Below are 20,131 nucleotides of genomic sequence, written 5' to 3'. Positions count from 1 at the left end.
GGTCTTTTTTTAATAAAAAATATTTCATGTGCAGGTGGTCGAGTGGTTAGAGCACATGCCATATACGCTGCTAAATAAAGGCGTCCATGCCAACAAAATCTTAAAAAAATAAAATAATATTTCATGTTATTGATCAAAATTGTAGTTTGTAAATTGAGTAGTTTAACTACAAAAAATGACCCAAAAAGTAGTTGAAATACTTGACGCAGCACAACATATGAATGTAGTTTAACTACCAGCAAGTTACAGCTAATTGTAGTTAAGCTATGTAGTTCAACTACATGTAGTTTAAGTCTAACCAACACTCTCTCTCTCTCTCTCTTCTCTCTCACCGGTAGCCTGACTCTGTCCCTCCGTTGCGGGGCAGCTCTCCCGCATCACTCTCTCGGTCACCTGACTGCAGCTGGATCTCTCTCCTCTCTGACGGAGCTACCAAACTGTTTCTGTTAAAGATAACGTGTTGTGTGTCAGGCTTTTATACAAGCTAATGGACGTTAACATTAGAGCTGGCCTGTTAGGTTACGTTACAAGGCTGCCGGTAAACGTTGGCTGCGCTGTTTCTTACCTTGCTCTACGTTGACTTTACTAGTTCCAGCTTCACCGTCACCACCTTGTTTTAAATATTTGTTTGGAAAATCTCTAAGGCCTCTATTTTCTTCTTCTCTTTTCTTTACTTTTCTGAGCACCGGACTTGGGTTGACCGGGCATTTTTAGCTACTGAACTTCAAATGACAACATCAAATTTTGATCAGTGGCTAAACCATTTTTGTGTTGGGGGTGGGGGGGTTCTTGACCACTATTTCAAGAGCGATTAGGAAGAAAACAATTAAAAGCTTTTATGTAACTCAAATATTACAATTTTTTTTCCACAAATAGGCCTATTTTGAAAAAATTATTCCATAATTTAATGTGGGCCCAGTTCTGCCCCCCCCCTACCCTGGGCCCGGGACAACAGACCCGTTTGTCCCCCCCTATCGGCGGGCGTGTATATGGTAATCTCTCACCAACTGATATTCATTATTCTTTTATTGGAGATGTTTACTAAAGTTAAACCCTTTGCTGGTATTTGTTGACTTGGGGTTTAGACTTCTAAGCGTCTTGCTTCTGTGTATGTTAACCAGTGATGGATGAAGTAGGCATTGAGATTTCTTCATGGGACGAAAAGCAAAGTTTAGTGAGGAAGAAACCTGTAGAGAACACACCTCGTAACACAGTATACAACTGATACGCAATTTATTTTTGAATATAATCACACATGTCCATTTCTTTCCACATCAGGTTTCCTTCAATGTCAGTGCATTTCATAGGTCAGCAAGACAACCAGTATAATTCAAAACCAAAGAGAATGTCAAAACCTAGGATAAAAGTGCTTCTGTCAACTTTTCTCATCATCAAAGCACCAAGGCTGGAGCTAGATCTGATTCTTAAAAAGAAAAATCAAAACTCACACACACACACACCAAAACAGAAATAATACATACTCCGTTGCATCACTCAGGTGATTAACTGATGGAAATGCTGTGCTCTTTAGCTGGAAGACACAGACAGAAAGAGTTTGCATAAGGCACCAAGACGTGGAGGGAGTAGCTTATTAAATGGCAGGGTGGTTTTTCCTCTTTCTGTAGAGAGAATAAGAACTGTTTCCTACAAGATACTGGGATGCTTTGAGAACGTGAGGCTAAAATTCAATTTAGAAGGGGAGAAAAAAAGGGTTATCACATAAACATCACAGTATTGACTGGAATTGCTTCCAAAAAAAGGGGGGGGGGGTAGCATGAACACTGAAGGTCTATACAAAAAGTGGCTCTAAAAATGAGAGCAATTAAAGCGCAAGGTAGGGGATAAACACGCATTCAAAGAAATATATTTATTTGCATTACAAAACAAGCAAAATTTGGTTAAAAGCTTTTACAACAGACATTTATAAATTTAAGTAATGCAAACACAGGAGTAGTATACTTGCTGCAATCGATGTGAACAGAAAGACTCTCTGCTTTCATGCATGTACAATTCTTCCGTCCACCGCAAAAACCACAGAATGAAAAGAAAAAAAAAAAGAAAAAAAAATTGGGGTAGCAGTTATTTAGATGCATTCACATGTGACTCATTCAATTGAATATTTAAAAATTTGGTTATTTCTAATCTATGACATGCCATTCCAGCAGTGTGACTTGGTTAATACATCAATATTGCATCAAAAGAACAATTAAATAAATGATCATTTAGAGCTACATAATGTATATTTAAATGCACACGATTAATCTGACGTTAACCTGATTAAAGACAAAACCTGACGATGGAGTCCAGTCAGAAACCATGTCAGAGTCACATGGCTGAAGGATCAATGCGCAACTTTTTTAAACATGAAAATCTGTTTTCGTCACGGGAAGTGCAGTTATCTTATCGTTTGAGAGAAAATAACCGTGCTCTCATGAGTAGCATGTTTTTGGGTCTCTGGAGCATTTTAAAATATATGCATGGTTGTATGTTAAGTGTATGGTTGTTTGAGTATGAATGTGTAGGTGCATGTATATGTAGTTAATAGTAGTAATATTTTTATTGATGTAAATTCATCTTGGGCTTGGAGACGTTGTTTACCATGCAGGAAGGGTCTAGTTTACCAAGTTGCATCATGGGAATTGTAGGATTATAAAGTGCTTCTGTAACTTGACTAGAGACTTAATTAGAACATCTCGTTCTTTGCTGCTTTAATTTTGACTACTTTTTAAATCTGTGTCTGGCTATTCTCCTCATTTTCTTACTTCAGTTCAGAATATTGTGTGCATGTAAATAAACTTGACTACAGTGGACATTTCTTTTATTTCAGTGTGGTAAACTGTTGTTGGGTTTAGCATAATTGAAGATGATTAACAGCGACTTTACAAATCCGATTTACAACCGTTTCCCAACATAGAGTTTATCAGGCAGTTAAACTATTATTTAGATTTTCTTGATGTTGGATATCTTATTGTAGGAAAAACACTCCTCACCTTAGTGTGTTATCACAGCTTAAAAATAATGAGAAAAAAATATCCCAGGTTGACCAGCAGAACCCAAACTTAGAGCATCATTCATCTGACTTTCTTAAGGCTGTGTAAATAGAGTACCGTTACCTGTACAAGAATATGTTTTCATTGACATTTGATTATTTAAAAAAAAAAAAAAGTAATCAGCAGTACAAAAGCTTGTACTTGGAGGCTTCGTGAACATCATGAGTGAGATTCGAGATTCGAGAACACCGTCAAGTCATGTTGTCTGTCTGTCCTTCTCCCCATGTTGCATTCATCTGTATGTCAGTGCAGGCCATGCTCTCGTTTCAAATAACCGTCCACAACTCGTGCACACACACACACTCACTCACGCACGCACACACACACACACACACTCTCTCTCTCTCTCTCTCTCTCTCTCTCACTCCCACACACGTTCCTGAATCTACAATATCAACATCCAAGATACAGAGAGAAGAAATTAGGTTTTGAGAGTAGAGTTTTTTGAAAGTGGTTTGTGATAAACCCAGCCGTCACCCTAGAGGAGAAGAGAAAACTAGCGTCAGTATATTACAATTTGTGACTAAGATCTTATAATTCATTTCCTAAAAGAGGGTGTGCATCTAGTTTAAAGAGTCTGCGGGTGTTTGCCACCTAAATGACCCAGATCCTTGGTAATCTTAAATACATTAGTGCAAGGTGAGAACCCTCTGAAATCGAGAAGCACAAGCCTGAGACAAAAATTATGCTCAAGGTGATTTAAAATGTATTCAGAGTCAGCACAGATAGCCTGAGCACTGATGACTTTTCACTGGCTGTGCTGCGTTTATTCCAAATGTGTAACCTTGTTAGTGTATTTTCCAGTTTCTGATACTTCCTGCCACCAATGTACCCCGAATCTGATCCTTTCTGCAGCGACATTGAACCTCCACGATAGTAAAACTACATCTGAAAATAGAGTAGTCGAGTTTCTCACCTCCCTGTCAAAGTATCTGGTCCTCCACTCGGTTTCGGTCTCAGCGCGGTGCCTCTCTTCGGACCGCTGCCTCTCCTCCAGGATCCTCTTGTGCTCTGTGGCTTTGTCGATGTCCTTCTGCCGTAAGGACTCTGTGACATGCTGCCACAGGCGTCTGAAATAGAACAAAGGCTAGTCGGCTTGGTATATTTATCCTCATATGAAGCCATATTACTAAAAGGCCTGTCCAATAAGAACATTTTAATAGGATAAACCTAAACAAATAATAAAAACATTGCATGTGCAGATCCGCTTCTTCTGACCTGGATTCGGTTGGTCCTTGCTTCTCAACTGGCCGAACTTGCTTCCTTGTAACAGGCAGCTTGGTGACGTCGACCACCCTCGTGTCTCCGCTGGTGTAGCTGAACTCCAGAATGCCGTTCCACTCGCCCTGCACACGACACACCACCGCATTGGTGGGGTTGTGCTTCACCTCCGCTGTGACTCTACATTTGGGACAGAAAATATGAATAATTTAATACTGACTCCATGGAAACTTTGTGTTTAATTTAAACTTTAATTGTTCCTCCTGGTACTCAGTGTTGCTCTTTAAAGTCAATGCTAAGACAAAACTAACTAAAAACTTGCTGAAACTTGCTATTTTCCTCCTCATAGGCTCCATTGTATTGCGTGCTCTAAGTTAACTGCTGTTTGTCAAGTTCCTGATCTCCAGTTAACAGACAACTACTCCAACATCATCTTACTGAATTTTTAATCATCAATGCTTCTCAGGAATCTCAATGATTTCAACCGAAGAGCGACAAGTAAAGCTGCAATGAACTGTCAACTATTTTAATAATTGATTAAATGTTTTGAGTAAGAAAAAAGCTTAAATTATTTAGTTCTTCAGTCTTCTATTAAAATCAACTCAATATCTTTGGGTATATGATTATTTTCTGACATTTTGTCAACCAAATGACTACTTGATAATGAAAATTGTCATTAGTTGCAACCTTGGCTACAATATTAGGTTTCAGAAGTAAAATTTGGATTAGTAGTAGTAGTAGTAAATGATGTCTGATGATATGTCTGTTGCATTTCAACTTGACATTTTATGACACGATTTTTGATGAATCTACAATCCTAAAACGGAGCTCAGCCTATCACAAATATTCCTATCAGTGCAGAATTAAAATGGAAAAATTGACTAAACTGACTAAATAAGATTTAATAAATACATTTGACACTTCAGCTATTACATATATGTTCTTATTTATATACTGTGTTGCTTGCTGGTGTCTTTAATAAACCAAAATCTACCCAACAGATCCATCTCACCACCTGTCTGACTAACTGGTGACTGCCTTACCACAGCTTTACTTATTTATGCTTAGAGTTTATACTTACATATAATTCTTTACTTGCTTAACCTTTTTTTTTTTTTTTGCTCTGCACTAATAAATTGCATGCAAGGTTTTCCACCCGTACATACCACCTGGTTGTATGTTGAGGGAGAAGGAAGCCAATAAATAATAAAATATAGTTTTTGTTCTATTAGGACTCTACTTGTATATACAGGTACTGTTTAATCACATTTGTGGCATGAACTTGTTAAGTTATTACAGACCAAAAAGCAACTCTACATAACATGGGAGGCGCTCACTTGTGTAGTTTGCCACCATAGAAGGGTTTAGTCTGAAAGGTGATGACTGCTGAGTAGCCCGACTTGGCGCAGTTGATGTTGACTTTGCCGCCCAGTTCCACCCAGGGAACCGTGAGGATGGAGCGTGCGTATGCACAGGGCAGCGTGAAGGTGTACTCTTCATCATGTTCCAGCAAATTAAGACAACCTGAAAAAAAAAGGAAAGAAAAAAGACAGAATTATTATGTGCAATTATTTATTCATGGTGATCACTTATTCGACTGTTTGGTTTGATTTCTGAATTAATTTGTTAGCTAATAACTATCTTTGATTCATTGTGAGGTTTAAAAGCAGGTGAGGGATGATTGTTTGGGGAGTGCTGAGTGCTGGAGGAATATATCTGGAGGAATACAATTCATCTGATCTGCTGTTCAAATTCTTTATTGTTGACAAAAGACAGGATCGCACAATATCTGTTTTCGGTTACTAGAGGTAAATCAGAATCAGATTAATGTTTGAATAAGAAACAGAAACCAGTCTGACTAAAAAAGGAGATCTTCTCTTTTAATCCCCTCTCACCAGTTGCCCTGATGATGCTTATGTTGGCTTTCATTTCTATAGATTTGATCTCTTTCCTCTCAGACACTTGGCTTACCTTCTCCTATCATAGATACTCCAATGGACATCCCCATGAACTTGCTCTTGGTCCACACATGTGTATTCACACACATCCGCCTCTCCTGGCACTCTGCGTAGAAGCCAGACACAGGGGGGTGGTGGGACACCTGCTCCGCCACAAAGCGCACTTGGTGGTAGTCCTGGGAGGCATCCGGGTCAGGACTTCCTTGTGAGGGCTCCTTGGGGGCCTCTGGTTTCTTGGGTACCTTCCAGGAGCAGTGGAAGGTCTCGCCGATGATGGGGTTGTAGGGCTTCTTGGCGATGGCACCCTTGCGGCCCTCATGGAAGGAGGTGAGGTAGTACTCCACAAAACGGACCATACGGTCCTCCGGGCTGCTGCCGTCAGTGATGGTGACAAAGAGATCCGGGTGTGACATGAAGTCGGCATACATCTCCAGCAGAGAGCGCTTCTCCAGGATGAAGGTGGGGAGGACCACCTAGAGGGAAAACCAAATAAACATGGCTCAAGTAAAATAACTATAGTCATAATAGTTTTTCTTTTTTCACTCCATTTGGCGCCACATCTCACCATTATCAGTAAATCAAGGAAGCGATGATGTGACGTACATTAGACATGACCCCAGTGTCACAATTAACACTAGATCTCCATGAGATAAACCAATGGATCTGCCAGATAACTGCAATCAATCCGAAACCCAAGAGGAAGAGAGGATACCCAAAACTAGAAGAAGCGGACATTGGAAGATAAGATCTAATCTATCCAGGATCTGATTTTTAGTTTGGTGTTCTTATCGGGGTGTCGAGGACCAGTAATTACAAAGCAAGGTGTGGTTACTTCAGCTTGTAAAGATCATTAGCAACACAGACTAATGAAAAACAGACATTTACAATGATTACTGATCCAAGATGGGTCCATTAAATCAGGTAAACACTAGGTTGTTCACTCTTTAGCTGGTTTCCTTCATCCAGTGTCACACACAGTTGCTGTCAAGCACACAACTGAAAAATATGCATGTGCAGCATGAAAAAAGCTTTAACTGCGTGTCTGTGTCGTCATAATTTCAACATCTTACTGTAGGTTTAAATTTTGACATGATGTCAAAGTACATTGGACCACTGTTATTGAGGTGACCTTAGCACGACTCAACTGATACCCAAATGAGTCAAATAAAGTCAATATTCTAAATGAGAGAACTCAAATTGTTTGTAAAAAAAATAAAGCTTTATATGTTGGCTGTGTTCTTGTGCAGAAAATAATACCATGAAAATATTAAAACTAACTAAAAAAGCCAATAAAAGATAAACTCAAGAGCAAAATGAACACCTCTGTTTATCCCCTGTTGTTTCTGACTGAATGGATCACTTGTATAAAACTATTAAATGTCTAAGGACTTATATACTGCATTAAATTGTATGAGCAGTGAAGGATGATACATTATATTATATACCACTACATATACAGTTATTATTGAATGCCCGGAGCACAAAACTAAGCACATGCATGATGGAAAACCTTATGCACTCCTCACTGTGGGACCACTAAGTCATCTTCATGTGTAACACAGGACAGAAAGCCTTATTAAAAAACAACAACAAAACCCCAAAGAAAGTCAAGGTTTGTGAATAGTTGGTGGTAGAGCCGCAGTCAGCTTGTTTTGCTGCTTAGCAGGACGTGGAACTCGACCTACCCGCGTGAGGTCCATGCCCAGTTTCAGCTGGGACAGCAGGTGTAGGATGACGCTGCGCTCCTCCTCCACAGCGCCCAGGTCCTCCTCTTTGACTGAGAAGGAGTCCTCCAGCTCGTCCTCTGCGTCTATGTCTTCCTGCTCCTGGGAGATGAAAGAGGGAGAAGGGGGTGTGATTTATTCAACAACATGCTAAAGTGACTCAGCAGACGTTGAAAGTAGGTGATTGTTTATGGTGCGTGAGGTGTGCTCAAAACAGCTGTCAAGTTAAGAATGGTTGAAAAGCAGAAAAATGGGAATTCAATGATTAGAAAGGATTAGAGTTAAATCAACAGGTTGCTGCAACTTTTTTCAGTGTAGATCTTTGCTGTTTCCTAGGGGATACAGAGTGTCATTTCCTTGGTCTTACCCCAGAGAAGCTGCAGGATTCAGGACTGCTGAGCTCCAGACGACTCCCCTCCAGCGGGCCCTCCCCTGTCCCTAAGCTGCCCAGCGAGCTGCTGCCGTTCTTCAGGATGTCGGGCAGCTTAGGCTCCAACCACTCGATGGTGGGTCCTGGTGTGGACGGGGAATGCACAGCGGTAGGTTCAGAGGCACTCATAATACCCCCCCCCGTCCCTCCCAAGGCCCCCTGACGCTCACAGGTGCACACACACGTAGCTCTACACTGGGCCTACCATTCGCCACGCAACACCTCACACAACTGCCTGGCTGCTGACTGGACAGGTGGCTATTCCTTAGACAGCTGCCCCAGACCAAAAGAGTGTAACTCAACGCCTGCGACGAACCGAGTATCAGGATACTTTGGCCCCGCCGTCAGGAAACATCCTCCCTCTCTGATTGGTTAAAGCCTCTCAGTATGGCGTGGGCATTTTTTAAATTTTTTTTTTTAATGTATGTTTAGAGGTGGGCAGGTCTCATTCAAATTCACCTTGTGTGTCGTCGGACACCTTAATCTGATTGGCTGTTGCGATGAGTCTGGCCTTATGAAATATACATCGAGTAATGAGATCTGCTGTGAAAAAGTGGGGCATTAGCTGGCTGTTTTCCCATTTAAAAACATCCTCAACAGAGAGGGTTAATGTATCAGTAAGTCAAACACTTAACCCTGGATGCTCTCGAACACTGTGCTGTATGTTTCATGGTAAATGTATATTCTTCCAATGTTAAGCTGAATTAGAACAACACACTGGCCTCAAAGTGCTGCTGTTGGACATTTTAACCGTCTGAGATCTAATTACCTCCGAGACAGGTGGTAAGAACAGGTACAGTTCCCCATCAATAATGCAAAATAATTCCACTGTCCGGCCAACACAAACTGTTCGTCTGGATTGGATGCAGGTCTGGCATGTGCAAGACTATGATTTGTTGTGAAAGCTGCATGTGTCGCTTACAGCACACGCAGAGGACATTTAATCTGCAGAGTGTGACTGCAAGAAACTGGTTAGACATGCATTTACTCTTTCTGCTTGTCAAGAATGTTAAATTAACAACAAACCAAGCAACAACACCCCACCACTGACCTCCCAGGGAGCTTCTCTGCCTGGCCACCTGCTGCAAGTGAAGGATGTGCAGGCACTCGTTGAGGCAGTTCATGGTGGCCATGGAAGTGGCTTTAAGCATGAGCAGGTCCTGGTCTAGGGGGGAGAGGCCGGGGGCTGCAGGCAAGCCTTCTATGCTCTGGATCAGGTCTCTGTGCTGGCCCTGTGCCGTGGTCATCATCTGGAGAGGGAAAAAAATAATCTCTTTAAAATGTCACGACCTTTGTTTATGCAGGAACGGTTGAGCTTTTAACCTTGCTTTCATTGTTATGTAGGCAAAGTCCATATTTTGAGAAAATTACATTTACATAAACATTAAAATTCCTCACTGCTGCCAATGTCGTTTAGCTTTGTACTTTTCCCATATTAGGAAAAAAAAGGTCCTAATATGTTCTCATGTAAGTCAGCCCTGCAACAGTATTTATTGTGTCTTAGAGGTCTGTATGATTGAGCAGTGAGCACTAACTACCTAATAAAGTTCAGCTCTAAATGCCTTAAACTATCACTTATATTCTGTATTCTGATACTTCATGAGACAAATGTATTGGTTTAAATGTGGCAGTCAGATTAAAATCCACAGAAAACAATTTATTCAAAGCAGACGAAACACAACAGCACCCTCTTGTGGACGACCTGCATCACAACAGAGTTCATAACTAAACCAATCTAATTCAACTAAAGCCCTGCTATGAACTAAATCCTAAATATTTTATATTCATCTTGTAGGAACACACTTGTACTTTTAAAAACAGATCGACATTTCATTTTTGTTCACTGTCACTTTGCCTTTGCTACTAAATTCTTCTCCAATCATTAATATTTATGTCGCATTTTTATCTCATGCAATTATAATTACATTCCAGCGAAATGGATGTCTGGCGGATGAACTGTATTCTGTTTGTATCCATGTTAACAAGGTTGGAAAGAGGATCTTTAGATGTCTGCCATGGCAAGACTTTGAAGAGGTTTGGTTGTATAACAGATGATGTCAGAGATGTAAAACTTTACCATTGACAGATTAAAATCTAACAGCATTTTGATTGGATCAGATTCAGATTTTCTTGCTTTCACTTTGCAAAAAACATCAGACTGAAAACTTGGCAGAGAGTCCTTAATTTTATTCAGCCCGAGTCCGTGTTATCTCTCGCTACATCTACACGGGAAATTGTGTCTATGGGTCACAGCAGATGTGACGACGTAAGCTCAGACTTGCACTGTTTAAAGGTCACTTTTCATACAAAAACTACAGTAACTGTGACTGCAGACAGCCCAACATGCTGACAGAGTGACCCCGGCTTGCTGTACCTCTCTGGCGTCCAATAGATGGTCTGGCAGCAGGGACCTCTTGCTGGAGTAGAGTGACGAGCCCTTGTGCATATGTGACCAGTTGAATACGGAGGCAGGGTTCTGGCTGGGTCTGCGCACGGACATGGGCGAGCTGCCGCTACCTTGAGACGCCATAGAGTAGCTGCGGGACTTGGGTGGGGGATTACTCTGTGAAATGCAAAGATAAAGTTTCAAAAAGCTAATCTGTGGTTAGAATAAAAATACACTGCATTTATGTCTTGCTACAAGAGTTGTGGAGAGAACTGCACCATGAAGAAATGAAGCATGATGTGATTTTCTGTGCAATAAAGATTGAAAATGCTAATTTCAATGTTAAGCTTCACACTGCACACATCTGCTGTAAGAATCATCTTGTCATTTTCAAATAAATCTGAAAGGAAAAACAGAAAATCAAACTGCAACTATTTTGATAACCGTGTCAATGTTTTTTAAGCAAAAACGCCAAATATTTGCATGTTCCAGCTTCTCAAATGTGAGAACTAGCCGCTTTTCCTCATTTTAAAATGATAAAAAATGTTCTTAGAATCTTCTGCTTTTAGTTTGTCTGACTGAAAAATAACTATTATGGCCATTTTTTTATTATTTCTGACATTTTATAGCTGCAGACTATTTTCCACCACTGTTTTAATAAGGAGCCCTGCGGAGTTCTTCTCTGTTTTTTGCTCTCATGTATCTCAAGACCATTAAAAAAAACAGGCTGTGGGCCGGATAGTAGTTAGTAGATCAATACGCATATCAATAGTGCTGATTATTGTGCTTACACACAAGCAAAAACCTAAATACCTACATAAACTACATAATTTCACAGCTCTACACTTTTGTGCTGCAGCCAGATGGATGTGGGAGACGGAAAACAGGAAAGTCAAGACTGTCCACTTCACATCCGCTGTGTGGCAGAGTCACATTCTTTTGTTTATCATGGACAACGTTTAAAATACAGCTATAATATTTAAGAATAGCCTTGTAGCCAGCTGTGCCATTTAGTTGCAGTGCAGCAGGCCTCTCATGGAATATTATCGCCTTATATTATTGCCACCAAAATGTGCACTAACTGATATTTAATGTACATACAATACATAAAAAGGAGTATATAATGACTACAATTATACATTAAATAAAGGAGAGGAATAGATCTATCACCGAGCACAGCATCTTACCTTCCCCATGGCCTCTGTGTGGTGCTGAGTGCAGATCTGCAGTCTGCTCACCCAGTGCTGCCTCTCTTTGGCGTCAGTAGCTGAGATGTGCACACAAACACGAGAAAAGCAAGAGAACAAAATCTCGTTACAGTTACTATCGGACGATCTTATATCGCATTGATCCCTGCGTGCTACTGCCTCACCAGCAGCGGATAATGGAAAACATCCAGATCAATACTGTGTGAACCTGATGGATGATAATGACAGTACGCCTGGAGTTAAAAATGGAGCTGACAGACAATATTAAGGTGAAAAGCTTCGGTTCCTGTGAGTGAAAGCTCAGGGAGGAGATAAATGATCCACTGTGGTTTAAAGGATGGACACATGACTGTAAATGTTGAGATGTCAGTGTGTTCAATACATTAAAGACAGGTACGTACCCCTGAGCTTGTACTGCTCCCCGCTGATGGCGTTGACAGTGAAGGTATGAGAGTCCTCGTCGCTGGGGGAGATGACGGCCCCCGCCAAGGGGAGCATGCCGCGGGGCTTCTGGGGCCGCGACTGCTCATTGACAAAGTACTCCAGCAAGCCCGCCTCATTGTTTAAGACAAAGAACCTGAAAACAACAGCCACCCCGACAATGTCTGTCACTTCTATGAACCAGCATGACGATTACAATAATGAATTCTGATAATATCTTGTTCTTACATTTAACTCAAACAACATACATTTTAGGTTGGTGTTGAGTCAGTACATAAAAACAAGGGCTAGGACAAATATAAAGAATAGACATATTGTAGTATGTATGTAGTATGTAGTACACTCCTTGAATTAAAAAGGTTCAAAATGTTCATGTTTGATTTTGTATTTTGGTGCTATTATGTTTTATATGAAGTTAAAAGTTTAGACATAAGCTAAATCTTTAGTCTCCTTCTTTTCAGTCAATAATGTTTATATCTTCATTTGTTAGATATAATTTGTGATGATTCATCTATATATATGTGCATTCTTTTAACACTGTTACAATAGAATAGAAAAGAAATAAAAAGTGTTAAACAAATGTATGAGAGCTCACCTGTATTGCCATCCTGTCACCAGGTTGGTGTACTTCATCAAGTAGCCATCAATATTCTCCATGTGATCACTGGCAGGAGATGTTATCAAGCAAAAGGAGACAAAGAACAATTGAGATAAAAAATTAAAAAATACTTGTTGAAGACACACCCTTAAACACACACACACAGGTAAACGCAGAAAGCAATCATTCATTGTTGTGTAGTGACAGATCTGCTAAAAAAAACTGGGCTGCTCCTCTTCTGACTGAGAAATTTGATGATATAATTAAAAACAAATTGCCCACGATGAAACACCATTTACAAAAAGAGCACCTCGTGTTTGTATAACACTCATAATGCTGCTGTCTCACTCGCTAATTACACCAGAAACGCCTTCAATTAAGAAATGGCTTAGATATTTGGAGGCGAGCAGGATAAACAAACACCCACCTATACTGCCAGCTTTTGGCACTTGCTCTCCCCGAGCTTGGGGTCTTAATCTGGGGTAATACATCCAGCTTCCCTTCGTTTTCCGTGGTATTTCGTATAGCCGCTGTCTCCCCTTGCATAGTCACCAGCGACAAAAAACCTCCTTTTAGACGCTAACTCAGCTCGCTAAGCTAATGTGATTAAAGTGGACCAGCTCGCTTTTTTAGGACACAGACTGAAGCTGTAGGTTCATCTCTTATAGAAAACGCACAGCACACCTTGCAGACGCCAAGCTGTTAACTGGCTATGTTAAATAAGAGATAAAACATGTCTAATATGCTGATATAGCGACTAGCTGCATTAGCATTGTCTGCTAGCTCGCCTGCTATTTACTGCTTTGGCAGGAAGCGGTCATGTGACTCGTGTTGCAGACTTCCGGGTTCAGACTAAAGCTACCAGCAATGAAAATATAATGTTATTATTTTTATTAACATGAATCTTATTTCTAATAACAATAACAAAGTTTATAGTTATTGTATAATAATATTATAACACGTAAAATAATTACATTTTACAAAATAAATGTAATTTTATTCATTGATTTATTTATTTTGCATTTTAGTGGTTTATTTTTTATTCTAATTTTAATTGTGTTTACGGGCTATGGTCATTATAATAATACACTTTACTAAGTCATTATTTTGAGTCACTAAGTCATTATTTTGAGTCACTAAGTCATTATTTTGAAAACAATGTCTCATTATTTTGACTAACAGGATCTTTTTTTCCATCACATTGGCGGAAATGGGCTTTGATAACAGTCAACTACACAAACAACAGAATAAATAAACAATCTTGGCATGTCTTTTTTTGGCATGTCAATTTCATTTAATTTGACTGCAAATATTTATTTTTTTATATATAGAAAACAGGAGCAGATATATATTTAACATAATAATATTTAAAAATCTGTAAGCTAATATCAAAAGCAAAAAACAAAAAAATATATATAAAATGTTTCGCATTTTTGACATATACAACTTGACCACAAATTGTATTTATCGACAAGCTGATACAAGCCTATTATTGCATTCTCCTATTGTGAGCCTTATTTTGGAAACCATATCGACCGGAAGTGTCAATTACATGACGTTAATTGAAAATAGCTTGACTGGCGAATTCGCGCATTTCCAGTCAATATTCAATAATAAATGACCGATAAAACATTAATGCGCTATACATTAGGCTTTCCTTTGTTTCTTGGATACGCTCTATAGGCTTCTGATTGAGTTTTATGATATCAAACTTTATCTACATGGTGTAAAATGAAAGTAAACGCTACAAGACGGCGGTGATACGTTATTATATGATTCCCACTTAGGAAAGAGGTGTATCCTGTGTGTCTGTGTGTGTGAAGGGGAGGGCTGAAACAAGCATTTTTATAGGGCGTATGAGGAAGTTATTGCAGACGACGATCTGTAGTTTTAGACGAGCTGTAGCTCTATCTACTTTCAAAATGCCTGGGAAGAAAATCTGCATCGTTGGATCTGGAAACTGGTAACTTATCATCTTGGCTTTTGTGTGCATCTTTCAATAGACAGACACGTTGTTTTAGTTTATTGTTGTATGCAGTTTAAACGAATCGCGGATCTTGCAAGTTTAGCTGATATAAACCTTCTCATACCGGCGTTGTAATGGTTGCAATGTCTCTATTTTTAAGTACTAACCAAAAGGAAGACTGCTTTTCTTTTCAAAAACGCCTTGATACCAATCTGAAGATCTACAAGCTGCAACATGTTTGTAGGAGCTCAAATAAAAGAGCCGATGAGCTATGAATTGTATAGTGACTCACAGCAGCACTGAATGTTCTTTATAATGCACTTACCTTTTATCTCTTGTGGCACCAGTAAGGATATTACCACATTTGTGTGTCTGGAGCCATGCCTCTTTAACATTTTTGCATCAGGGACCCATCAGGGAAAGATATTTGCGTTTATAGATGTTTAAATTACAGAAAGTGTGTGAAACCCATGACCAAAATAGTCATACCTAGAATTATAGTGAATATGAATAATTCCCCTTTTTGCTAGGGACCCCACTTGTAGAGTCACTACTCTAGAGTCTGTGTAGATACTCCGCAAAATGCAGTTAAATGCAAACCAATTCTTGATTTCCAAGCATTAAAAATGACCCAAAACCATACTGACCTTTTTTATTCCCCTATGGTTCCTGCGCCTTCTTGGAGGTTTTTGAATGCTGTTTGGATTGTCTGCTCACATCCCCTCTCTCTCTCTCTCTCTCTCTCTCTCTCTCTCTCTCTCTCTCTCTCTCTCTCTCTCTCTCTCTCTCTCTCTCCAGGGGCTCCTCGATTGCCAAAATCATCGGGCACAATGTCAAAGCATCCAACCGGTTCGACCCAATAGTGAACATGTGGGTTTACGAAGAAATGATTGACGGGAAGAAGCTAACTGAGATCATCAATACAGAACATGAGAATGTCAAGTATCTCCCAGGTCACAAGCTGCCCAGGAATGTGGTAAGTGTACCAGTTTAATCAGGGTCTGATAAGCGGTATTATCTTTAATGACTAAACTCATCAACAGGTTATGCAATTCAGCACAATCATGAAACACAGTTTGATTGTGCAGTAAAAAAAATGCACTGATAAGATAACTCAACTTTGGCCCACAGAGTGTGTGTCATCAGTTTATAAGTGTACTCATCTTTCAATTAAATTACACAACTACAGTATCAAGTGCAAAATAAAACTATTTAATGGCAGGAAACAGTGCCTTAGCAGACAAACTATACAATTGTTTATATGGAATATGGACCATAATGATACATTAGGGGTGTATTAATCATTAGGGGTATATTAATCATGTTCTTGTAAATAACCAGGCAGAATGTAGATGATTTGTTGTCATGTTGAGATATTTTGCAAGAATTCGTTTTTTCTAATCGCAAACATTAATTGTTGTTATTGATGGTTAATAACTGTAATCTGCCATAAAACTCATTAATATGCTAGTTAAAACTATGGTGTCATATGTACTGATACTGTATAAGGACTAACTTTGTTTTCAATGTCCCAAAAGGTGGCCATCCCAGAGATCACAGAGTCTGTGAAGGGTGCAAAGATCCTTGTGTTTGTAATCCCGCACCAGTTCATCAACAAACTCTGTGACCAGATTAAGCCTCACATCACAGAAGGAACCATCGGGATATCACTCATCAAAGTGAGATCCTGTCATTGTTCGTCATGTCTGATTTCTTGACAGTAAACAGTGGAAAAGGGGAAATACTGTCACTTGATTTTTGTACTGTATTTTTCTGCTGTCATGGCATCACAAGACCTCGTAGTTGAGCAATTACCACAATGATATCTATTATTATTATTACTTCAACGTGACCCTGCCTCAGCCAGACGTTGTTCATGGTGGTCTGAAACTGTCTCAATCATTCAGGGCATTGATGAAGGACCTGAGGGATTGAAGCTCATCTCAGACGTCATCCGAGAGAAACTAGAGATCGAGGTCAGCGTCCTGATGGGGGCCAATATCGCCAGCGAGGTGGCAGACGAGAAATTCTGTGAAACCACTATCGGTTAGTCACTGTTTTCATGATTGTCGTGATGATTTTTTGCATTGTTTGCATGCAGATGGTGATCTAAGATTGAAAAGAGGATGCAGTGTGGTGGTCACTGGTTACTTCCCTGTTTTACCAACATTGAGTTTCTCTTTACAAAACTTTATTCAATACAGGGTCAACAAATGAGGCAAACGGCCTTATCTTCAAAGAGATGCTTCAGACTCCCAACTTCCGTATCACCGTGGTACAGGAGAGTGATATAGTGGAGCTGTGTGGAGCTCTGAAGGTAAAGACATCCACACATTATGAGTCCTGAAAAGAATCAAACCCTTAAATTGTTACTACACATTAATACAGGATGTAAAAGGCTACAGGAGGAGTTTTTGAAAGCTAAATGTTGCGTATCCGTTTATTCATGTCTTGCCAGAACATTGTGGCAGTAGGGGCTGGATTCTGTGACGGCCTTGGTTTTGGGGACAACACCAAGGCAGCAGTGATCAGGCTTGGTCTGATGGAAATGGTCGCCTTCGCTAGGCTGTTCTGCAAAGGCCAAGTGAGCTCTGGCACCTTCCTGGAAAGCTGCGGTGTGGCCGACCTCATCACCACCTGCTACGGTGGTCGAAACCGCAAAGTTGCAGAAGCCTTCGCCAAAACATCCAAGGTGACAGAATGAGTCGCTGCTACTTCTTTTTAAAATATAGATATGTTATTGAGATATTTAGAATATGTCACTAAACCACATTAAATTGATCTCTATATGTTTGGTTTCACAGTCTATCGTTGAGCTGGAGGCAGAAATGCTTAACGGTCAGAAGCTGCAGGGTCCACAGACCTCAGCAGAGGTCTACAAGATTCTTCAAAAGAGGGACATGGTCAGCAAGTGAGTACACCTCTACTGTACAAGTACTGATTAACACTGTTGACCCCAGCTCCATACCCAGCTTCATACATCCAGTTTCCATAACACATGAACAAAAATGTGTTAATGTCACTTTTCTGACTTTGCACCAATTCCAACACACTAATTATGCATTCTTAAGTATAATCTCTTATGTTATATGCTTTGATGTATGTTGGGAATTGTGATGGCCCTTGGGAAATGTATTAATAATTGTCAAATGACCCAAAGGTTGCATTATATTATAGGTTAGCATAATTAGGTGTTAACATAAAAAGGAATGATTACAGCAAGAAAAACCTGTTTGAATGTTAATTTGGACACCTGACTATTGTTTGAAGACAGGCTTTAAAAATGATGAACCTATCCTTTAATCTTAGTTGTTGTTCCTCGATATTCTGATCAAGATTAGTAACCAATTTAATAATATTTTGTACTTAAATTCTTAATGAAAGGAATAATAACACATTGATTTCAGGCATGGCCCACCCACACAGGTGTTTTCACTTATCTTGCTTGATTATACCTCTTCTCAGGACTGGGCTTGATTAACATCTCCCTCACTCTCTTATAATATAATTAGGTTTGAACATTACACAGGTTTCCTTTCAGGGTCCATAAAATATATAAGAATTGCAGTCAGAATGTGTTCTGATAAAACAATTTATCATCGGTATTATGCCAGAATAAATGAAAACAATAGTGCAGTACAGCCTGGCAGATACAGGATATTTGAGTTTATGTAATATTTGTCTTCCATAGGTTTCCATTGTTCGCAGCAGTCTACCAGATCTGCTTTGAGGGCAAAGAGGTGAAAGAGTTCATCACCTGTCTGCAAAACCATCCAGAGCATATGTGATGTGACCCGTCTGCAAACATGTTCACTACCACTAGAGGCTGACAGAGATTCATGACATGCATACGCACAATACAACAACTATAACCAAGAGCACTTTCATGAAAGATGATTTTTTTTTTACTGGGAAAATTTCTTAATAGAACCCTTTTTATTCTAAGCTTTAAAAGCAAATATTTCTTGATTCCGCTCTTATGTTTTGTCAAATGTACTGTGTTAATAATTTGGCTCTTTATATGGTTTCTGTGCTAAAAAGTCAGGATATCAATAAAATGGTAGCTATAAAAATGTATCTATATTTCAACTGTGGCAAATATTGAAATATAGTTCTCTTTCTAAGCCACTCCACTCCACTTTTATTATTGCCAAAAATTTGCTATAATGTTTATGAGGGAACACAAACATAACACTGTTGTCTGACTTACCTTTTACTACATGACTGTGTTTTCAATCTCAAAATTAAAACTAGGGATGTGTTTTTTTACCTTCATGTGGAGCTGTGTCCTCAATAAAAATCAATTCATAAGAAAAAAAACGTCTTTTCTTTCTTTTTATGAAGAACCAGTGTCGTGTGAAGGACGCTATGACAATTGTAATGTTTTGTCACAAGGGGGCACACCATTCACATCAGCATGTCAAGGTAGTGATAGATGAAGATGAAGATAGTGCATCTCCATAAACCTCCCTGAGACATACAACAGACAGGACTGATGAGCTGAGAGCAAAGTCCAGTGTCAGCATTTAAAGTGTGTCCTTTAATCTCCATGTGCAAAATACTGCACGCCCCTTTTGATCAATTCACTCAGAAAAGAGGGCTCACTCCTCCAAACAGATACCCACTCCTGTGTTTGCAAGCTATGTGGGTGAGTTGTGTGTCAGATCCCACACTCTGTCTGCGATAGTCTGAAACTGATTCCCACGAGGGCCACAGTAACTCAGTATGAGAAAGCAGATTAAAGAACAAACAGCGTCCTTGTCCTTCCATCTCAACCATGTTACAGGTCAGACCGGTGAAACCTTTGATAATCTCCTGGCTTGCACTGTCTGTCTCCATCTGTCTCCCATCGCTGTTTCTCTTTGTGTATGTATGTCCATCTTTGTCTGCATCTTTCTTGTGACTGTCTCTGTTGATGGTCCTTTGACCGAAACTTCCCTTTCTGCACATGAAATACAATAGCACAGCATGTCAATACATTTTTTGCGACACGTACAACAACAACCTGCACAAAAGAACCGTTATCTTGTTCCTATTTCTTCTTTAATTTTACATGGACATGACAGCACATCCATCACTTTTTGGGAAAAATGCAAAGATACAAAACCTCTTTTTTCCTCTTTGTCCATCTCACTGGTGCTCTATTTAT

At 39.7% G+C, this 20,131-nt stretch overlaps 2 protein-coding genes across 2 annotated transcripts; one reads left to right on the top strand and one right to left on the bottom strand.

Annotated features, from left to right (window-relative positions):
• Nucleotides 1-1,218: 1,218 nt before the first annotated feature.
• On the bottom strand, nucleotides 1,219-13,804 carry LOC133976395 (oxysterol-binding protein-related protein 11-like). Its single transcript, XM_062414596.1, has 13 exons — nucleotides 13,444-13,804; nucleotides 13,014-13,082; nucleotides 12,379-12,554; nucleotides 11,957-12,036; nucleotides 10,758-10,946; nucleotides 9,435-9,633; nucleotides 8,321-8,466; nucleotides 7,915-8,055; nucleotides 6,243-6,702; nucleotides 5,609-5,795; nucleotides 4,269-4,451; nucleotides 3,967-4,120; nucleotides 1,219-3,528 (listed from the first exon to the last, which is right to left on the bottom strand). The coding sequence occupies exons 1-13, from the start codon at nucleotides 13,560-13,562 to the stop codon at nucleotides 3,472-3,474; spliced, it is 2,160 nt and encodes a 719-aa protein (XP_062270580.1). The 5' UTR covers nucleotides 13,563-13,804; the 3' UTR covers nucleotides 1,219-3,471.
• Nucleotides 13,805-14,883: 1,079 nt separating this feature from the next.
• LOC133976274 (glycerol-3-phosphate dehydrogenase 1-like protein) lies at nucleotides 14,884-19,289 on the top strand. The gene is made up of 8 exons (XM_062414438.1): nucleotides 14,884-14,979; nucleotides 15,781-15,958; nucleotides 16,521-16,661; nucleotides 16,890-17,028; nucleotides 17,187-17,299; nucleotides 17,441-17,674; nucleotides 17,787-17,893; nucleotides 18,674-19,289. Exons 1-8 carry the CDS (start codon nucleotides 14,939-14,941, stop codon nucleotides 18,768-18,770), a joined length of 1,050 nt encoding a protein of 349 aa, XP_062270422.1. The 5' UTR covers nucleotides 14,884-14,938; the 3' UTR covers nucleotides 18,771-19,289.
• The last annotated feature ends 842 nt before the right edge of the window (nucleotides 19,290-20,131 follow it).

The sequence above is a fragment of the Scomber scombrus genome, chromosome 24, assembly GCF_963691925.1.
Source record: "Scomber scombrus chromosome 24, fScoSco1.1, whole genome shotgun sequence".
Lineage (NCBI taxonomy): Eukaryota > Metazoa > Chordata > Actinopteri > Scombriformes > Scombridae > Scomber > Scomber scombrus.
The sequence above is the reverse complement of the archived record's forward strand: the minus strand, read 5'-3'. Positions and strand labels throughout refer to the sequence as shown.